General features: G+C 37.6%; 1 protein-coding gene across 1 annotated transcript in view; it reads left to right on the top strand.

Annotated features, from left to right (window-relative positions):
- Positions 1-6,820: 6,820 nt before the first annotated feature.
- The window catches only part of slc6a6a (solute carrier family 6 member 6a), a 28,391-nt gene continuing 16,261 nt past the window's right edge, over positions 6,821-18,950 (top strand). Inside the window, exons 1-3 of the mRNA XM_056265235.1 lie at positions 6,821-7,002; positions 16,089-16,318; positions 17,914-18,048. Coding sequence (XP_056121210.1) covers positions 16,090-16,318; positions 17,914-18,048 — 364 coding nt within the window. The 5' untranslated portion in view covers positions 6,821-7,002; position 16,089. The remainder of the gene's footprint in view (positions 7,003-16,088; positions 16,319-17,913; positions 18,049-18,950) is intronic.

The following is an 18,950-nucleotide window of genomic DNA, read 5'->3' on the forward strand; positions in this document are numbered from 1 at the left end:
TTTCTTAAAACGGTCCTATTATGCTTTTTACATTTTCAACTTTCTTTACTGTGTAATGTTGCTGCTTGAGCATGAAAAAGGTCCTTGAAAAAAAGGCTTTGAAAAAGGTCTGCAAAGTACGTTACAAAGCACAAAGTCATACCAAAGGGAATTATTCTCTAACGTACACATCCCAATATTCCTCATTTAAATAATTCCCGCATTCACAAAAAAGGGGCATGGCCTGGTCGAGTTGAGTAGTTGCTGCATCCCAATTTGCATATCCGTCCTAAACATATATGCTGCGTCCCAATTCGCATACTATCCGTCCTAAATAGTATTCGAAAATAGAATTAGTACGTCCCAAATCGTAGTATGTTGAAATGAGTGTCCCAAAGAGATGGACACAGCGACCCCATAGACTTCAACGGAGAAAAGTGAAGTCAAATAGAAGCACTCACTTCATACTGAGCTTGAAGACGTAGTTGACTGACAGTTGTACGTCTTCTAGTAGCGGTGCCAAGAGGAATCTGAATCATTCCCTCCTGAATCTTGCAGAGCCGGAGATCGTGAGTATTAGCTGTTCATGAGCCAGGAGCAGGAGCAACTTTATGACTCTCTATGGGCTTCTCCCTTGACTTTATGCCTCCACGTCCCCTGATTGCGCGTGAGCTTCTACTTCTGTCTTTACGGTCATTTCTCTTCTATGCGACAGAGAGTCGCGTGTTATGACGCAATCGTTTGCCTATTTTTACAAAAACTGCTTCTACGGGGCCACAACGTAAGATACAAGGTAATGGAGCATTTTAAACATTGTCGTGTTTCTTTACAAATAAATAATGGACAAATGGAATCTTTAAACGTCTCAGATGTAAAGTTATTCGCTGTCAAAGTGACGCAAAAATGAATGGGAGTCAATGGAATGCTAACAGCAGGTGAAGGCTTGTTAGCCAATGGCGGCGCCCGGGGAGACTTCAGTTTCCGGCTGGTGGATTACCCCCTTGAGATCGATGCGCACTCTAACGGCTGATATTGCCCACAACCCATCGCGCGTTGGACGAGGATTCGGTTAGAACTACAAACTAAAAGTGAAAAGTGTTCAAAAACTACAGACATGGAGGACCGAGTCCGACGGTTGTAGAGAGGTTTAGATAAAGGGGTGTGAGTGATTAATTATCAGTATCTAACCTGACGAAAATGTATTTATTCAATGTTGTCCACATTATATTGCATCTGCAGCAGCATTGTGAACTTTTGCAAAGATACATTTAGCCATTAACTTTTAAATTAGGCCTATTATATATATTCAAATTCCAAACACATGAGGAGAGTCTCGGCATGAAAGACCCATGACTGGCAGATGAACGTGCGACAACATTTCTCTCCGAAATGGTAAGAAGTTATATTAGATTGAATGGAGGATTTTAACTGTGACGAGATGATTGACAGGGCAGTTTAGGGTGACAGGACGCACGCGACAGATCTGTCCGTTAAAGATGACGAAGCAGTCTGTGCCAAAGCTTGCCTACTCTTTTGCTACACACTCAAAAGTATGTACTTTTTCTTCACAAAAAGAGTACATACTTTTAGGGCGTAGTATAAGTAGGCGAATTGGGACGCAGCAAAAGAGTCCTAAATAGCATTCGAAATGAGAAATTAGTGTGTCCCTAATCGTAGTATTTTGAAATTAGTATTCCAAAGATACCCAGATGTCTACTTTTTTCGGTTAGAATTTGAAGTGCAGATCCGCGCACACTAACGGCTGCCCACAACCCATTGCAGATTGGACGAGGATTCGATTAGAACTACAAACACGAATAAAAAGTGTTAAAAAACAAACATGGCGGATCATGTGCGAGTCCGATGTAGAGAGGTTTAGATAAAGGGGATTAAGAATCAGTATCTAACCTGACGAAAAGATATTTATTAAATGTTATCCACCATGTACTTTTGTAAAGATACATTTGGCAATTAACTTTTAAATGCATCATATTCATTATGCAAATTGAAAACTCATGAGGAGAGTTCTCCGCATAAGACCCACGACTGCCAGATCAATGTGCTAGACTACTACATTTCTCTACGAAACGGTAGGAAATTAAATTGAATTGAATGTGGAGGATTTTAACTGGGACAAGATGATTGACTAAAATAATGTGTTTTTTGAACTTTCAAGCATGAAAGCCTATAGTAGCGCCCAAAAACAAAATTAAGACTTTGAAAAAGGGTACAATAGGAACCGCTTTACATAATATTTTTATGTTTCAACAGTGAGAAATTATGTTTGCGAGCTGTTTAATTTATCAAATTTGATAAAAATAAAAAAATGAATTAAATCAAAATTAATGATTTAATCCATAAAATGATTCAATGATGGGAACCCCTAAAAGGTTCAATGAAGCCCCTGACTGAACCCTGCAAGGTTCAGAGCCTTTTCTTCTAGGAGGGAACACAATCTCATGGCAATTCGGGACGTTTTGGCGAATTGGTGGTTTGTGTGTGTCAGCATGTGAATGAAATCTTTCAGTATCCCCCAGCTGCCCTGTGACACAAACAGTGCATGTGAGACTGAAAGAGGCTTACTGTGGCACCACATGACTCTTCCCATAGTCCACCTGCTTCACATGTCAGTAAAAGTAGAGCTCAAACACTTCACAAAAAATCTCTTTATCGAAATGACTAAAGCAAATCCATGCAGCCACATGACACTGGGAATAAAATGCACAACTAATGACAACATGAATAATTAACAAGTATCAATAAGCGCTTTGTAAACCGCTGCTTATAATTCAATTAAATGCAAGCAAACGCTGCACAAGAGATCTCATCACATGGAAATGTCAGCATTACACAACCCTTTAGAGCACCAAATAGCTGGACTCAGCACTCTGGAGCTGAGCTGATTTACAGGTATTATTTTGGCATGGATAAAAAACAACCTGTTCCATTGCCTCGCTCTTTAATCTCCTCCTGGGTGAGCAGAGGCTCCAGAGACCAGCGAGGAAACCTGGCAACACGGTACACAGACACGCACACAGAGAAGCACTCAAATGGGAACTGTTAGAATTTTTGTTGACTTCAACATTGTCTTAATGCGGGTATTCAAAGTGCCTCACATGGACATAATTAAGAAAATGAGAAATAATTACATTAAAGTCAACTTTAACATCATATAAGAACATAAAAGTGAAAGGGGATTTCAGAAACTAAACAAATATTCATATCGTAATAAGATCCTCTGCGTTTTTCTGTACTGATGTCTTGATGGGCATTAGCATTATGGAGATCTAAATTGAAAATATTGTTTGAGCAAATTTTGCATTAGTTTTTAATTGCATAGACGCATGCTTTAAAAAGTTTATTGGAAAAAGAATATAAAATACAACTATAAACATGATGATAATTGGTTAACTAAGTTACCTTACCAGTGAAAATATGCATTTAAAAAAGGCAGTGCATGTCATTGATTTTAAGTTGGTTGAAATACTAATATGATTTAAATATGAATACAAGCTATATAAAATCAGTGTATTTTGACCATTCAACAACCTATGTTAGTTATTACAGTAGACATATATATTTTAAAAGACAATGCATGTCATTGTAAGCTGGTTGATGCATGATATAATTTAAATATGAAATATATAAGCTAAGCTGTATAATCATAATCTGACCATTCAAGTATTTACAATGAAAATGTGTATTTCAAAAGGAAATGCATGCCTTTTTAATACATTAAAAATAAAAAATTATCATATCATTTAAATATGGAGTACAAATATCAAATATGATATAGTTTGCTATTTTATACATGTATATACACTATATTTCCATACATTGGAATGATTCCATGTATTGGAATTTCTATAAATATAGCAGAATAACATATTCCATGAGCAGAAGTCGCCAACTTTCTGCAGAGTCAATAGCTACAGACCTCCAAACTTTGCGTCGCCTTCAGATTAGCTCAAGAACAGTGCGTAGAGCGCTTCATGGAATGGGTTTCCATTGCCGAGCAGCTGCATCCAAGCCTTACATCACCAAGTGCAATGCAAAGCATCGGATGCAGTGTGTGTAAAGCGTTGGATGGGGGTAAAGCACACCGTCGCTGGACTCTATAGCAGTGGAGACGTGTTCTCTGGAGTGACGAATCACACTTCTCTGTCTGGCAATCCGATGGAAGAGTCTGGGTTTGGCGGTTGCCAGGAGAACGGGACTTGCCTGACTGCATTGTGCCAAGTGTAAAGTTTGGTGGAGGGGGGATTATGGTGTGGGGTTGTTTTTCAGGGGTTGAGTTTAGCCCCTTAGTTCCAGTGAAAGGAACTCTTAATACTTCCGCATACCAAGACATTTTGGACAATTTCATGCTCCCAACTTTGTGGGAATAGTTTGGGGATGGCCCCTTCCTGTTCCAACATGACTGCGCACCAGTGCACAAAGCAAGGTCATGGATGAGCGAGTTTGGTGTGGAGGAACTTGACTGGCCTGCACAGAGTCCTGACCTCAACCCGATAGAACACCTTTGGGATAAATTAGAAAGGAGACTGCCAGCCAGGCCTTCTCGTCCAACATCAGTGCCTGACCTCACAAAGAATGGTCAAAAATTCCCATAAACACACTCCCAAACCTTGTGGAAAGCCTTCCCAGAAGAGTTGAAGCTGTTATAGCTGCAAAGGGTGGGCCAACTCCATATTAAACCCTACGGATTAAAAATGAGATGTCATTAAAGGATTAGTTCACCTCAAAATGAAAATTTCCTAATGCCATCCAAGATATTCATGTCTTTCTTTCCTCAGTGGAAGAGAAAATAAGTTTTTTGAGGAAAACATTTCTGGATTTTTCATCGAATAATGGACTTCAAGGGTAACCAACGTTTTGAAGTCCAAATCAATGCAGTTTCAAAGGTCTTTGAAGTGCTTTAACCGGCTCTGCACGATCCCAGCTGAGGAAGAGGGTCTTATCTATAGCGAAACGATAGGTCATTTTCCAAAAAAAACTAAATACTTTTTAACTACAATTGTTCGGATTGAGCTGATCTGTAACACGCCGGGAAGTCCAATATTCGAAGAAAAATCCAGAAATGTTATCCTCAAAAAACGTATTTTCTCTTCCACTGAGGAAAGAAAGACATGGATATCTTGGATGGCATTAGGAAATTTTCATTTTGAGGTGAACCAATCCTTTAAAGTGCATGTGCATGTAAAGGCAGACGTCCCAAAACTTTTGGCACTATAGTGTAATTAAAGTGACCATTCAACAAGAATTTACAGTAGTACCTGTATTTTTTTAAAGGCAATGCATGTCATTTTAAGTTGGTCTTATATTAAATATCACATCACTTTATAAAGAAAAATACAGTTATGTGCTGTAGAAAATGACCATACAACAAGTATATGAGATAAGCTACTAAATTCTCGCATTGATTGGATATATTGTTTCAAAAGCATGTAGCTTACATTTGTGCAGTGACATTTAACCATGCAAGGCATGTACAGCACCAATGTGCATGTATGTGGGAAAAATAATAAAAGCAGCGAGAGTCGGCAGCCCGCAGCTCACACCCTTTGACTAACATCCTGGACAGACCATCTGTCTGCAGACAATCTCACACACGTGTCAAAGCATGAATTTGGATGAGCAAACTCTTTATTATATTATAGCAAGGGCAGTGATGTAGCTTCAACTTCAGTTTTCAAATGCCAGAAACTAGACCTTGATATCCGTGACAATGTGTGACCTTTAATTGTGATCATGCTGTCGTAAGATTTTATTAAAGCATATAATAAAAGGAGAGATGAGGACATGTGAAGGCATCATTGCACACTGGCGTTATGGAAAAACACCACCATGGATCACAATCCTTTGGCTTTGCTGTGATTGGCAGACACGTTTAGCTCAGCATTGTTGCCATATCAGAGTTTGGACACCTACCCCCTCTTTCTTTTTCTTCTTCTTAAGTTGATCCCAAAGTTTTGAGTCTAGAAAGATTATCCCCTCACAAGGCCACTGACCCCTATGTGACCTCACTTTAGCACTACCTATACCTATATCTGGAGATTTTGCTTTAGCATGACAACCATGGGACTGAAACTTTAAAAAAACACCTGGGAAATGATTTATTGTTTGTGTCAGTCATCGAGGTATCTGATGGAACGGCATGCACGACTGTTTGCTTTCCAGTATAGTGACGCAAGCAGCAGTCTCCGTCCTGATTCACAATGCGCATGCGCAAGATCAAATTCGCGATGAGATGTAGAAATGAATAAGAGCGTAGAAAGGCAATCAATTTGAAGAGTCCTTAAATGGGCGGGGGTTAATGTCAAAAAGCTTGCATTGCATTGGTGTTTGGATAGGTCTAAATATTAAATCTTATTTTTTAAGACTTAACTGGGTATATTTTTGTGAATTGTGTAATGTTTTTCAGCACCATTATTCAGGAGTAAATTAAATTGTAGTACACACCACTGCTGAACCAGCCTTTAAGCAGTCACGTGATACCTGTTACAGTTTCCTTCGCTGGTAACCATGGACTAATCACAGTCGTTTGTGATTAAATGGATGAGGATTTTCGCGAATCATTTTATAGAAATTGCTTGAAATAATTTACATTATTATGTCAGGTACCAAACCAAGCTAATTGATTTAAGCATGTTTAAATTGAGACACAAAAAAAACAACATGATGTTTTAATGAGACTCGATGTAGGTTACAGCTTTCTGTGCCCCCTGGTGGTGTCTGGTAAACTCTTATTACCAAGCAACATAATTGCCGCCCAATGGCGCGACGCTCGCGACGCCGAGCGATGTGAAGCGAGCGTGTGCTTGTCTCTTTAAGAAACACTCCTGTTGCACGAGAGCCTGGTGTTTTTCCACTCTCTCCGTTATTACATGCGCTCCCATATAAGACAGAAGTCGGGGGGAGAGGGCGTAAAGATTATTTCCCTTGCTTTGTAGCCTCACCACAAGAAAGAAGACAAAAGAACAAGAGACTCGGACAGACTTGAGCAATACATTGCATTGTCAGGTGAGTGACACCTTGCAGCCATCATGACAGTGGAGGCTGATTAAGCGCATCTTTATGTGTACATCTGATTTATGTTTCAAGAACTCGTTTATTTTTTGTCTAAGGCAGATACATAGTCTTTTTCTTATTAAGATATATGTTTAAAAAATCAGTTTGATTTGCATCTTTGAGAAGCATATTTTTATGCGTAGATTTCATTTAATTTTTAAACTAACTCATTTTTTTGGTACAATAACGACACCTGGTCTCTGCTTTAAATTTAAAAAAGACTTTAAATATTTTCCCATTCAACTGTTCTAAATAGAGAATAATTATTTTTATTTATTTATTTATTTACAAATAGCCTACATTATCCCTATATTTCAGGTTTCTGGCATTGTATTGAAGCTTTGTGTCTTAGTTGTTGCGCACAAATGTTCTTTCTGCCTAAGTGCTCTCGATCATAGGCTTTGCAAGATCAGTGTCATTAAATATTAAATGCATATCAATTTATCAATTTATTTTAGATGCACCGTAATTAAAGTATTACATTTTAAGTACTGGTTAACAGTGTACCAGTCTAATACACCTCAGGTGACTGACGGCACCCTCAGGACCATCACAGAGCATCATCCTCATAGCGCGTGCTTTAACCGGTCAATAAAATCTAGGTTAATGTGAATTTATTCGGCACTGTTCGTGCATGTAAACACTGACACCGCTGGAGATGGATCGCTCTCAAACCTGTCATGTGGGTTCGCCAGACACAATGTAGGTTATTGGGACATAGTCACGATTTTAACTTCTTATCATGTCCATTGGCCTGGTGGTGTGGTAAATGCAAAAACCCTGATTGATGCATTAGAGACATAATTGGTTCACAAATGCATGTTCATCTTTTGCTCTGGCTCGTGCAATGTCTTTGTATCATGCAAACTTGGAATAAAAATTTGTTTGGGAATTATAATTTATTCCGAATCCGTAGCTCGGGTTTCCAAACTAAACACTCACAAAAATGTAATTTCATTAGGAGCGCGCGCCGGAAAATTAGGGCACGTGCGCGATATTATTCAGGTTTCATTTTGAGACCAGACAGGTTTAGATTTAAGCATGCAGTGCTTGTCTTCACTACTTGATATATTTGTGCCACCATCCATACCTACTGTGGCAGTGCCATGCACTTGATTATGATTGTCATATTCATGTACTTCAAAGAGTAGCATACCAAGGTATTATGTGGTTACACTTTATTTAAAGGTGTCACTGTTACAGTGTAATTATATATTTTAAGTACTGAGTATTATAAATGAACAACATGTACTTACTATAGGGTTAGGGTAGTGTTTGGTTGACGGTTAGTTTCATGTAATTTTGCATAATTTACTGTTATTATGGTAAGTATGTAACATATGTAACAAGGACACTGTAAGATAAAGTGTTACCAATATGCTATAGAAGTGCAAAAAAAACAAGGTAATATAATTGGACCATGTTTTACAACTGGTTCTTTTTTTAATCCCTAACCTTTACTGATATTGTACAAAGTTGGCAAAGTTTTCTGCTCATACTTAAAAGGGTAAATCACTGTTGGAATGACTAGACAACAATGAACTTCATAGTGTCTGACCTTCCATAATTAATGATGGCGTTAGAGTAAGTGTTGTCGTTTCTGTTTATAACATCCCATTTGCTTTATGAGATTTGCCGTTCAAATATAAATGGACATTAGAGCATTAAAGCTTTTATCCCCATTCCTTTGTGTATTTTAATCCATCCAATATCGTGTTTCATATTTGATAGTTAGTATAAAGAGAGTAATTTATAACCTTCAGGGGTTTAAAACAGCAGAATATCCAGACAACGTTATGTCTCAGCTTGTGGCCTTCTGATACGTTGTCTCATTCTTCTCTGCTCTTGGCACTGGTTGATTAAACATGCATTTGCATAGCTTGTTTTGATAGTGAGATATCATTGTTTATCTATATCAAGGCTAATGAGAGGTCTGGGCATGTTTAGAAGGTCATTATTGGGGTCAAGATTGAAAGCTGATGGTGGCTGAGATAGCTGAGCTGTGAACCTGCCATATTTCTTTGCTCATGGCCAAGTCTACACTGGGACAACAAAGGGCATTTAACTAGTAATCTAGCATTCTGAGTCAGTTTTCCCAGTGCACTGTTGAGGATCTGACAAATCTGTCAAGTCACCTTTATTTTTAAAGTGCTTTATACAACAGAAACAGTTTCAAAGCAGCTTCACAACATTAACTGGAAATGAATGATGCTGCTGTATTTAGACTCAAGTCAAGTCAGTTCAGTGTGAGGGTGTGTTCACAATTGTAGTTCGGTTCCCTTGGTCCTCTTGGTCCGGACCAAAAAAGAAAATGATACATTTAGTCCTGGTTGCGTTCACACTGACATTTTTGACACCGAACCTGAAGATACAAAACAAAAAAGATGGCTTTTGCGACGGGACTTGTCGAACTTCCAAAACAATGCTGTGTTTTGGGCTTAATGCGCTCGCTGTATGTGCGTAGCCTACATATGATGGTATTTTGACCAGCTGAGAACTCGTGAAGAGCTTATAAAATGTGTAAAGGAGTCAAAACAGTAGCAGAAATCCCTCCGTCACACACACAAACGCAGATTTGCTGTGAGGAGACGCGGTTCTGATGCCGAACTGTGATGGGCAACATCATGACTATGACGAGTAAAAACTGGTCTTTGGTCCATGTTGAGTTCATATTACATTCGAACTGCAGCAGAGTTCATTTGGAAGCGGATCGAGACCCATCTTTTCAGCGTCATAGTCCACTTGTTTGGTGCGCACCAGGGTTCAGATGGCAGCGTTCACACTTATTCAAATGAACCGCACTAACAGAGCAATCGCACCAGGGTTCGTTTTAATCCAACTAAACCTGCTAAGTGTGAACACACCCTATGTTCATTCACTATGAAACAAGTTCAATTCAGCTATAAGCGGCTCTACTGAAGACAGTAATGTCTTTATTCAGCTCGTCGCTTCAATTCAGTTCAATAACAATGTCGATGTTGCAAACTTCATCAGTTTTGAAAAACGTTCAGCTATAAAGCAGAAGACAGTAGTGTCATTATTCAGCTCAGTTCAGTTTAAGTTGATTATTATGGTGTTTTACTGATCTAACACACCAGAGGAATGTGAGGGCGCACGTCTCAGTGTTTGGCTCGGTCGTTGACATTGCTTACAATAAATAATGACACACTGCTTGTTGTTCAGATGAAATAACAGAATTTTTGGGATTTAATGGTTTGTCGTAATCTAATTATTTAAAAAATAACACAAGATTAGTCTACATTGGGATTCAAAATCGAATTTACAATCAAAACAAGTTTTAGCAATTTTGAAAACTGTTAAACCAAGAAACATAGAATGAATTAGAAATATTTAATATTCTGCACTTTTTCTAGATCACTAATTAAATCTAAGTAAATTTCAGATCAAGATGCTCTTTGGATCCTCTTAAATTATGCTGCATGGAGAACCCGATCATCAGGTTTTGTTCATGTCCCAAACAGCAACATAGTGTCGGCCCAGATCCGGCCCACATCTGGCATGTGTGGATCCCAGTAAAGCAAAAGAGAGACCAAGAAATTACTAAGACATTTTCAAATTCATAGGCCTATGCATTTTTCAACTCAACTTTGCATTATGCTGATCATATCATTTGTAAAAAAAAAAAATAGTTGTATTTACCTGTCTTATCTGTCTAGCCTTCATCAGAAGGTTGTTCCATAATTCGGAGTCAGTGCGTTTAGATAACTCCTGATACACTCTTAAAAACAAAGGTTCCCAAAGGAGAAAGGTGTTCTTCTTTGGCAATGCAACAGAAGAACCATTTTTAGTTTCATTCCTAAAGAACCTTTCAGTGATCAATTCTTAAAAGAACCATTTTTCCCCTTAGTATAAAGAACATAAAAAAAATCCAAAGAACTTTCTCTACTATAAAGAACCTTTTGTGCAATGGAAAGGTTCTATGGATGTTAAAGGTTCTTAATGGAACCAGCAATGCTATAAAGAACCTTTATATTTTAAGAGTGAAGGAAGAAAAAGCAGGATGCTAGTAAGTCATGTGCTGACCTCCTACTAATAAGAATATATATGCAAATGGTATGAAACCTCCAAACATACAGAGAAAAGGGCACTGGCTAACCCGGACACGTGTAATGGAGTGAGTTAGTTTATCAGCATCTGTGTTTGACTTGTTAGTGTGAGTTTCAAACAGGATATCAGACTCCATCAGCTTCCTGACTCGCATTTCAGAGCTCAAGTCTTACTCTGATTAAAGGCAGGCCATGAAACACTATACTGGTGTTTGTGTGAAAACAACAGTTACCTTTCCTTCTTATTGTTAAACATGAGTGGAATACCAACACCGAAACCGACCGACAGGAAACCAAAAGATGAGGCAAATGGGTAGTGATCAAGAGGGGGAGGAGAACATTAACATATTCTCCTCAATGCATGTTTAACCAATAATACCTAGATTATGATACTTTAAAGGGGTCATATAATGGTACATGCACTTTTACAAGTTGATTGTACTGAAATGTGTGTTGGCAGTGTCTGTACACAGCCATCATAAAATGATAAAAATCCATCCAGTGTTTTTGTTTTAATCTCCTTATATGTTTTTCCCTTTCCATATCACATGATCCTTCAGAAATTATTCTATGCTGATTTGTTGCTCAAGAAACATTTCTTATTTTTATCCATGCTGAAAACAGTTGTGCTGCTTTCTTAATATTTTTGTCAAAACAGTGATGCATTTTTTCCCAGGATTTTTTGATGAATAGAAAGTTCAAAAGAACTTTGAAAGTGTTTATTTAAAACAGGAATATTTTGTAACATTGTAATTGTCTTTACTGTCATTTTTGATCAATTTAATGTGTCCTTGTTGAATAAAAGTACTAATTTCTTTAAAAAAAAATTCACACTGAGCCCAAACTTTTGAAATGTTGCATATGAAGTTATTTATATGGTAGTGGTAGTCAATCTCGATTCTCAATCAGTATGGACTACAGTATATAATTTTTATTTTATTTTAAATAAGCTGTTTTTTGAAATGGTTCTCTTAAAATAATTGGTATGTAAAAGTTTTACTTAAGTGTTCATGACCTCATCATTACAGAAAGTTTAAGTTGCTGTATTATGAGCAATCATGATGTAGATGATGTTAAAAACAGATGGATGGGAAAGATGAACCTGCTGTTATTGTTTGGGTGTGGTTGTTATCCAGACGGTTTGAGTTGCTTGTTCAGGTGAATCTGCAGCAGTTGGAGGGCGCACAGTGGGTGTGTTCCTGCTGTAACAGTTAGTAGTTAGTAGTAAGATTATCACAAATAAACACAAGATGTTTACGCATATCCAAGTGTGTGTGCGGAGTGTGGCGCTTGCTGCATGCAGGCACGATCACGTGCATTTTCCTATCAACAGTGGAAACAACTGAAAATACTAGCTATATAATTTCTGGTCATAAAAAAAAAAAAAAAAAAACATAATTTGCAACTTTTATTTAAACTCACAATAACAAGAAAATGTGCTTTTGTAAATAAAATCAAACTATCAGGCGCACTTTGATGAACTGGAGCGCGTCTCAAATATGAACAAACAAAATATAGCCTACCTATATTGAAATGTCCACTTTTAAACGAAAAAAATCTGATCGAAAGCAAATACCCGTATGAAAGGTGCATTTCTCTCTAAAGGCGCATCCGCTTTACAGCGGAGATGGAGAGGTTTTCAGCCGACAGCGACACTGATTTATAAAACACTAGTTTATTAATAAACAATTAAAATGGGTCAATGTGAAGACACATTTATTATCATATTAACTTATAAAACATCTATAAATCAGTTATGGTTAGAGGCTCTTCTCATTCAGCACTGCGGGAAAAATATAATTTCCAGGTTCTAATTTGGCCTTAGAAATTGTTTCCATATTAATTTGTGAATATTTTAAATGTTTAATAAAGGGGCAAAAAGTCATAAACAAAAATATGAAAATACATTATATATATATATATATATATATATATATATATATATGTATATATTTGCGTAGCATTGTGTAGCCTACATTTCAAATTCAAATTTTGGTATGCAAATTTGCATTTAAAAAAATAAAACAACCTTTAATTTTTCATTTTTCAATTACAGGTTAAAAAGGAAAAAGGAATGGACACAAAAGTACACGGACCCAATTCTATCAAACTTTTTCTACAAATGCATTATTTGAAATGTTTTAATAATATAAGGTCCTTTTACTTTTACTATCCATTCGTTTTTCCTTTTTAACCCGTAATTGAAACACGAAAAATTAACGGTTGTTGTATTTTGCTTTTGTTGGTTTTTTGGTTGTTGTATAAAATGCAATTGACATATTTACATATTTTTGTTTGACATTGTGCCCCTTTATTAAACATTTAAAATACTAAATTTAGATTTTACTGTTTTTCTAAGGCCAAATTAGAACCTGGAAATTATATTTTCCCCGCAGTGCTGAATGAGAAGAGCCATGTCTCTGGAACCATACAGAGATCTGATTTATTTACTGGCTAATGATAATAAATGTGTCTGAAAAAATAACGAGTTTGTAATTTTAAATGTATAGTTTATTAGTAAACTAGTGTTTTATAAATTAGTGTTGGCTGCAAGCAAATCTCCATCTCTGCTGTAAAGCGGATGCGCCTTTAGAGAGAAATGCACCTTTCATACGGATTACATCAGACTGTATTAGCTTTCGATTTGAATTTGTTCGTTTAAAAGTGATTTAATTTTTTTTTTTTAATTAACCAATCACATGAACAATAACCTAAATGGCCAATGAAAAGGCAGCGTCGTTCGCGCACTTAATTAGGCAATATATAGGCTTCAAATTTGAATAGCCAAACAGCCAGTTGATTTCAAATGACGAACAAAGAAGACACCAGAACTGAACCAAAGAAAAAAGACAAAGGCATCCAAAACAGTCAACATTAATTACGGTCATTAGTGTGAGCCCTGAGCTTGGTGACTGGCAGCCAACTTTTTCACATCAGGACACAAGGATGTCAGCTTGAGCCGGAGTGCGCCTGAGGACTCGCGCTTGGGACTGCACGTGCGTATTGGATCGTCTGGCCTGGTGGGACTCCGAATGAAGGTGGAATGGATTTGAGCAGCAGCGTGGAAATCAATGCTGTACCTAAAACGCCCATGCATTCAAATTAACATTGTATGTGTTGTCAGAGGCTTAAAAAAGTTGTGATAATAACAGTGAGTATATAGTGCCACAGTCAGACATAACGCCCCCCATTTGTGCCTGAGCGCCCCCCTCTCAGCTGCCTCGTTCCCAACGCCCCCCGACACTGTCCAAACGCCCCCAAGGGGGCGGTACCGCCCCCGTTGAGAAACGCTACTGTAGAACAACTGAAGTGAGTGTAACGTTTTATTAAACTTTATATTAATATTTATATTAATCTTTGCAAATCGCTAGCTGCACGCTTCACAATGAATGCGTCTAAGGTTTACACTCAGGGTGCATTACGGCATGTTTTTAATGTATGGTGTTCTCAATATAATTCATAATCCCATGTTTATACTGAGCAACGTGTTATGGTTATTGTGTTATTGTGTTACAAACGGTGTACGCACAGAACAGAGAGGCGGAGTGAGCAAAGCTCATTATCATTTAAAGTCATATGCACTGAAACGGCGTGCTGAAAACAGAGCTGTTTTTGATCAAGTAAAATAAGTGTTTTCTTACAATACTAATGAGAATTTTTAATTAAAGTATATTACAAACGTTTAATTTAGACCCTAAAGAATCATACTAGCTTGTACAAAAATGGCATTATATGACCCCTTTAATATCTTTAATATCTCGGTATCGGTATACCACCGTTCATTTCAGTTTATAAGCTGTCAGATGAGACCAAACATGGCATTACATATTAGAACACACTAGTAAATAAACAGTATGTAGTTGAAAGCATATGTCCTGTGAAGCAAATGGTACAGACGTGTCATTGAGGTGCAAATGACAGAAGCATCCCGTGCCTGGAGTGTCCCAACAGTCCTCAATCAGCACATTGATGAAATCCCTTGCACTAGATATGCATTAGCACACTGTGATGATGAAGGCCATTGTGCCACGTTTAATTCATATGTATACCTTTAAAAGGCTTTTTGAAGTACTAGGGCAGTTAAGAGTTCTGCCCATATTTGCTCAGCCCTACATAGCGTTTTCTGTATGTAGCTGCATCGTTCACTTCACGTGAAATGTAATCTAAGTTGTATACATGTTCGGTTTTGAGGCTACTGTGTTTTTTAAATAATTCCTCCGGAAGTTTTTGCATAAGCTTTGAGCAATCAGCATTGAGATTTGCAGATTTTTTTGAGCTCTGGCTTCTAGATCTGTCTTATATAACAGTGCATGTTTTGCACAGTCTCAGAGGATGTCATTTTTTATAGCTCAAACTTTCTGCTTATTTACTTAGTCTTTTCTTTGTGGGTCTTCATAAAGCCGAATCCAGATGAATCACACACATATAAACAGACATTTATGATACACTACTGCCAAAAGTGTGTGGTCCATTAAGTTTTTTAATTGATTTGAAGTCTCTTCTGTTCCCCAAGGCTGCATTTCTTTGATCAAAAACACCGTAATATTGTGAAATATTAGTACAATTCAAAATAACTGTTTTCTATTTGAATATATGTTCAAATGTAATTTATTCCTGTGATCAAAGCTCCAGTTACTCAAATTACTCCAGTCTTCAGTGTCACATGATCCTTCAGAAATCCTTATAATATTCTGATTTGCTGCTCAAGAAACATTTCTGATTATTATCAATGTTGAAAACAGTTGTGCTACATGATATTTTTGTCGAAACCGTGATTTTCTTTTCTTTGATGAATAGACGGTTTAAAAGAACAGAAATTTATTTTGTAAAATTATAAATGTCTTTCTTTACTGTGACTTTTGATCAATTTAATGCATCCTTGCTCAGTATTAATTTCTTCAAACGTCTCTATCACATTTTTGTAGTGTATATCATTCTCAACCCCTTCCGCTCTCTCTTTCTTGTACTCAGTATGGCACAGAAGGAGAAGTTGCAGTGTCTCAAAGACTTCCACAAGGACACATTGAAGCCGTCTCCTGGCAAGAGTCCCGGCACGCGTCCGGAAGACGAGGCGGAGGGCAGAGCACCACAGCGGGAGAAATGGGCCAGCAAGCTGGATTTCGTGCTCTCTGTGGCCGGAGGTTTTGTTGGTTTAGGCAACGTTTGGCGTTTCCCGTACCTCTGCTACAAGAATGGCGGAGGTGAGTGTTTCCATGTGTAATATGACAACAAAGATAACACTTTTCAGTCTTTGTGAACTGTATGTCACATGCAAATAAGAGCTTGTGATATTAATACCTTTGAGCTCATTGCAGAATATTTTTTTCTAAGTATTTCACATATTAATGTATTATATTCTGTGCTGTGCTAATGAATATATGTATTAAAACTATATAGTATCATTTATATACTATTTATAGTATTTATTATTATATTTATTAATTTGAATTAGCTTTTATTTTCAGTTTTTAGTAATTTTATGTGCTTTTGTCATCGTATTATTTTTTATATTTCTATCTAGCTTTAATTTTTATTTCAGTGTTAGTTGTAGTAATTTGAGTTCTTACATTTTTCTGTTTTAGTTAGTTGCTAAGGCAACATTTCTAATCTTAATAAGTTCATATTTAAGATTATACCATGGTCTGTCTGAATACTCGATTCTGATTGGCTGGAAGGTGTGCAATAAAGCCGTTTAAAGGGATAGTTCACCTAAAAATGAAAATTATGTCAGTAATTACTCGCCCTCATGTTGTTCCAACCCCGTAAGACGTTCGTTCATCTTCGGAACACTAATTAATTTTTGATGAAATCTGAGAGCTGGATCACTCCTCCATAGGGTTCTAAGGGATCGAAACTTGCCGGCCCAGAAAAGTTATGAAAGACATCGTTAAAATAGTCCGAGTGACTACAGTGGCTCAATCTTAAGTTTATCAAGCGACGAGAATACTTTTTGTGCGCAATTTTTAAAAAAAAAAATAACGACTTTATTCAGCTATTCATTTCCTTCTCTGTGGGCCTCGAGATTTCACGTAGTGATATTGCGCAGCGCTTCTGTGTTGTACGTCACACGCAGGCTCACTATTGGCCGACGCTGGTCATGTGTGTGATGCGTGTGACATACAACACAGAAGCGCTGCGCTGTTACACTACATGAACTATCTCGAGGCCAACAGAGAAGGAAATGAATAGTTGAATAAAGTCGCTTGATAAACTTAAGGTTGAGCCACTGTAGTCACTCGGACTATTTTAACGATGTCTTTAATAACTTTTCTGGGCCGGCAAGTTTCCCTTAGAAGCCTATGGAGGAGTGATCCAGCTCTCAGATTTCATCAAAAATATCTTAATTTGTGTTCCGAAGATGAACGAAAGTCTTACGGGGTTGGAACAACATGAGGGCGAGTAATTACTGACATAATTTTCATTTTTGTGTGAACTACCCCTTTAATGCACAGGTAGTTCCAGTCAGTTTAATCCCCATTCTATATTAATGCGCTGTTTCATTGAAGCGCACACACGCATACGTTACTGTCACTCGCACACAGACAGTGAAGATCTCACTGCGCACACACATATAGAGCTCCTGAATGTTTCTGTGTGCGCAGTGCGATCTTCTCTGTTATTTCAGCTTTATTGCAATTAATAAATTTTTTTTTTTATAGTTTTAGTTAACAATAACAACACTGGTTTTAGGTTCTATACAAGTTAAACTACCAATAACATCTGTGACACTGTTGATTACTATAATAGTAATTTAAACTGGTCTCTACCTGGTCTTACCTGTTGTTGTTTTTTCCAGGTGCATTTCTCATCCCCTACTTCATATTTCTGTTTGGCGGAGGGTTACCTGTCTTCTTTCTGGAGGTGGCGCTCGGCCAGTTCACCTCTGAGGGAGGAATCACCTGCTGGGGGAAACTCTGCCCCATTTTCACTGGTGAGACAAATAGATGGATCAAGAGAGAGATGGAGAGAGTGAGGGGGAGGACGAGACAGGTCTGACTTTGATGACTCATCGGGCTCAAGCACATTTTAATCAGCATAAGTCATATTTCATGACCTCTACAGGTTACCCGTGGTCCCTCACGGCAGCTTCGGCCAATCAACATGGCCGTTACTGTGATGCGCTTCGAGTCTGATTGGCTGCTGAGGTGGCTTGTTAAACTGATCTTCACTCTGACCTGTTTTCAGCGTCTGCTGTGGTTTCTAAGCAACACTGGAAGACGCTGTGTTCTTTTCAGATGCGTCGTCGTGTTCCGATTCTGCATGTGTGTCAGCAGGATGCGGGTCACTCATACACACACACTACATGTGTGTTTAATTCCCCATCATTTGTTTGCTTTCCGCCGCTCTCTGCTTCAGAGTGCTTTGACTAACACCCCGCTCCGCATTTGGGCATGTATTCTGATCTCCATGGCAACAGCCGTGAGAGGTGACTGAGATGCTTTCGATGGGATGTCCTTCTTCTGTCCGCTCAGAGATATTCTGCCCAGGAGCCAAAATGGAGTGGTTGTGTTAGGATGAGAAAGAACAGGGCAGGGGGGAGTTTCTTAGAGGAGGGCTTTTCAATTTTCATGTATTAAGACCTAATTAATAATGTGAAAAATAATATTATAAATTTGTCAAATATTTACTTTCTATTAAATTACATTATTGCAATTTTTTCTACTTACTCTAGTACTGTACTGTGTAATGCATTAGTTTATTATTTATTTAAATCAAATTCATTTTGAATATATATTTTTTTTAGTCAATTTTAATCAGTTTATTTAAATCAAATGTTTTTATTTATGTAGTTATATAAAAACATTTGATTAAAATAAATAAATAAAAATAAGT

The sequence above is a fragment of the Rhinichthys klamathensis genome, unplaced genomic scaffold (assembly GCF_029890125.1).
Source record: "Rhinichthys klamathensis goyatoka isolate OS25496 unplaced genomic scaffold, OSU_Roscu_1.1 h1tg000231l_1, whole genome shotgun sequence".
Taxonomy (NCBI): Eukaryota; Metazoa; Chordata; class Actinopteri; order Cypriniformes; family Leuciscidae; genus Rhinichthys; species Rhinichthys klamathensis.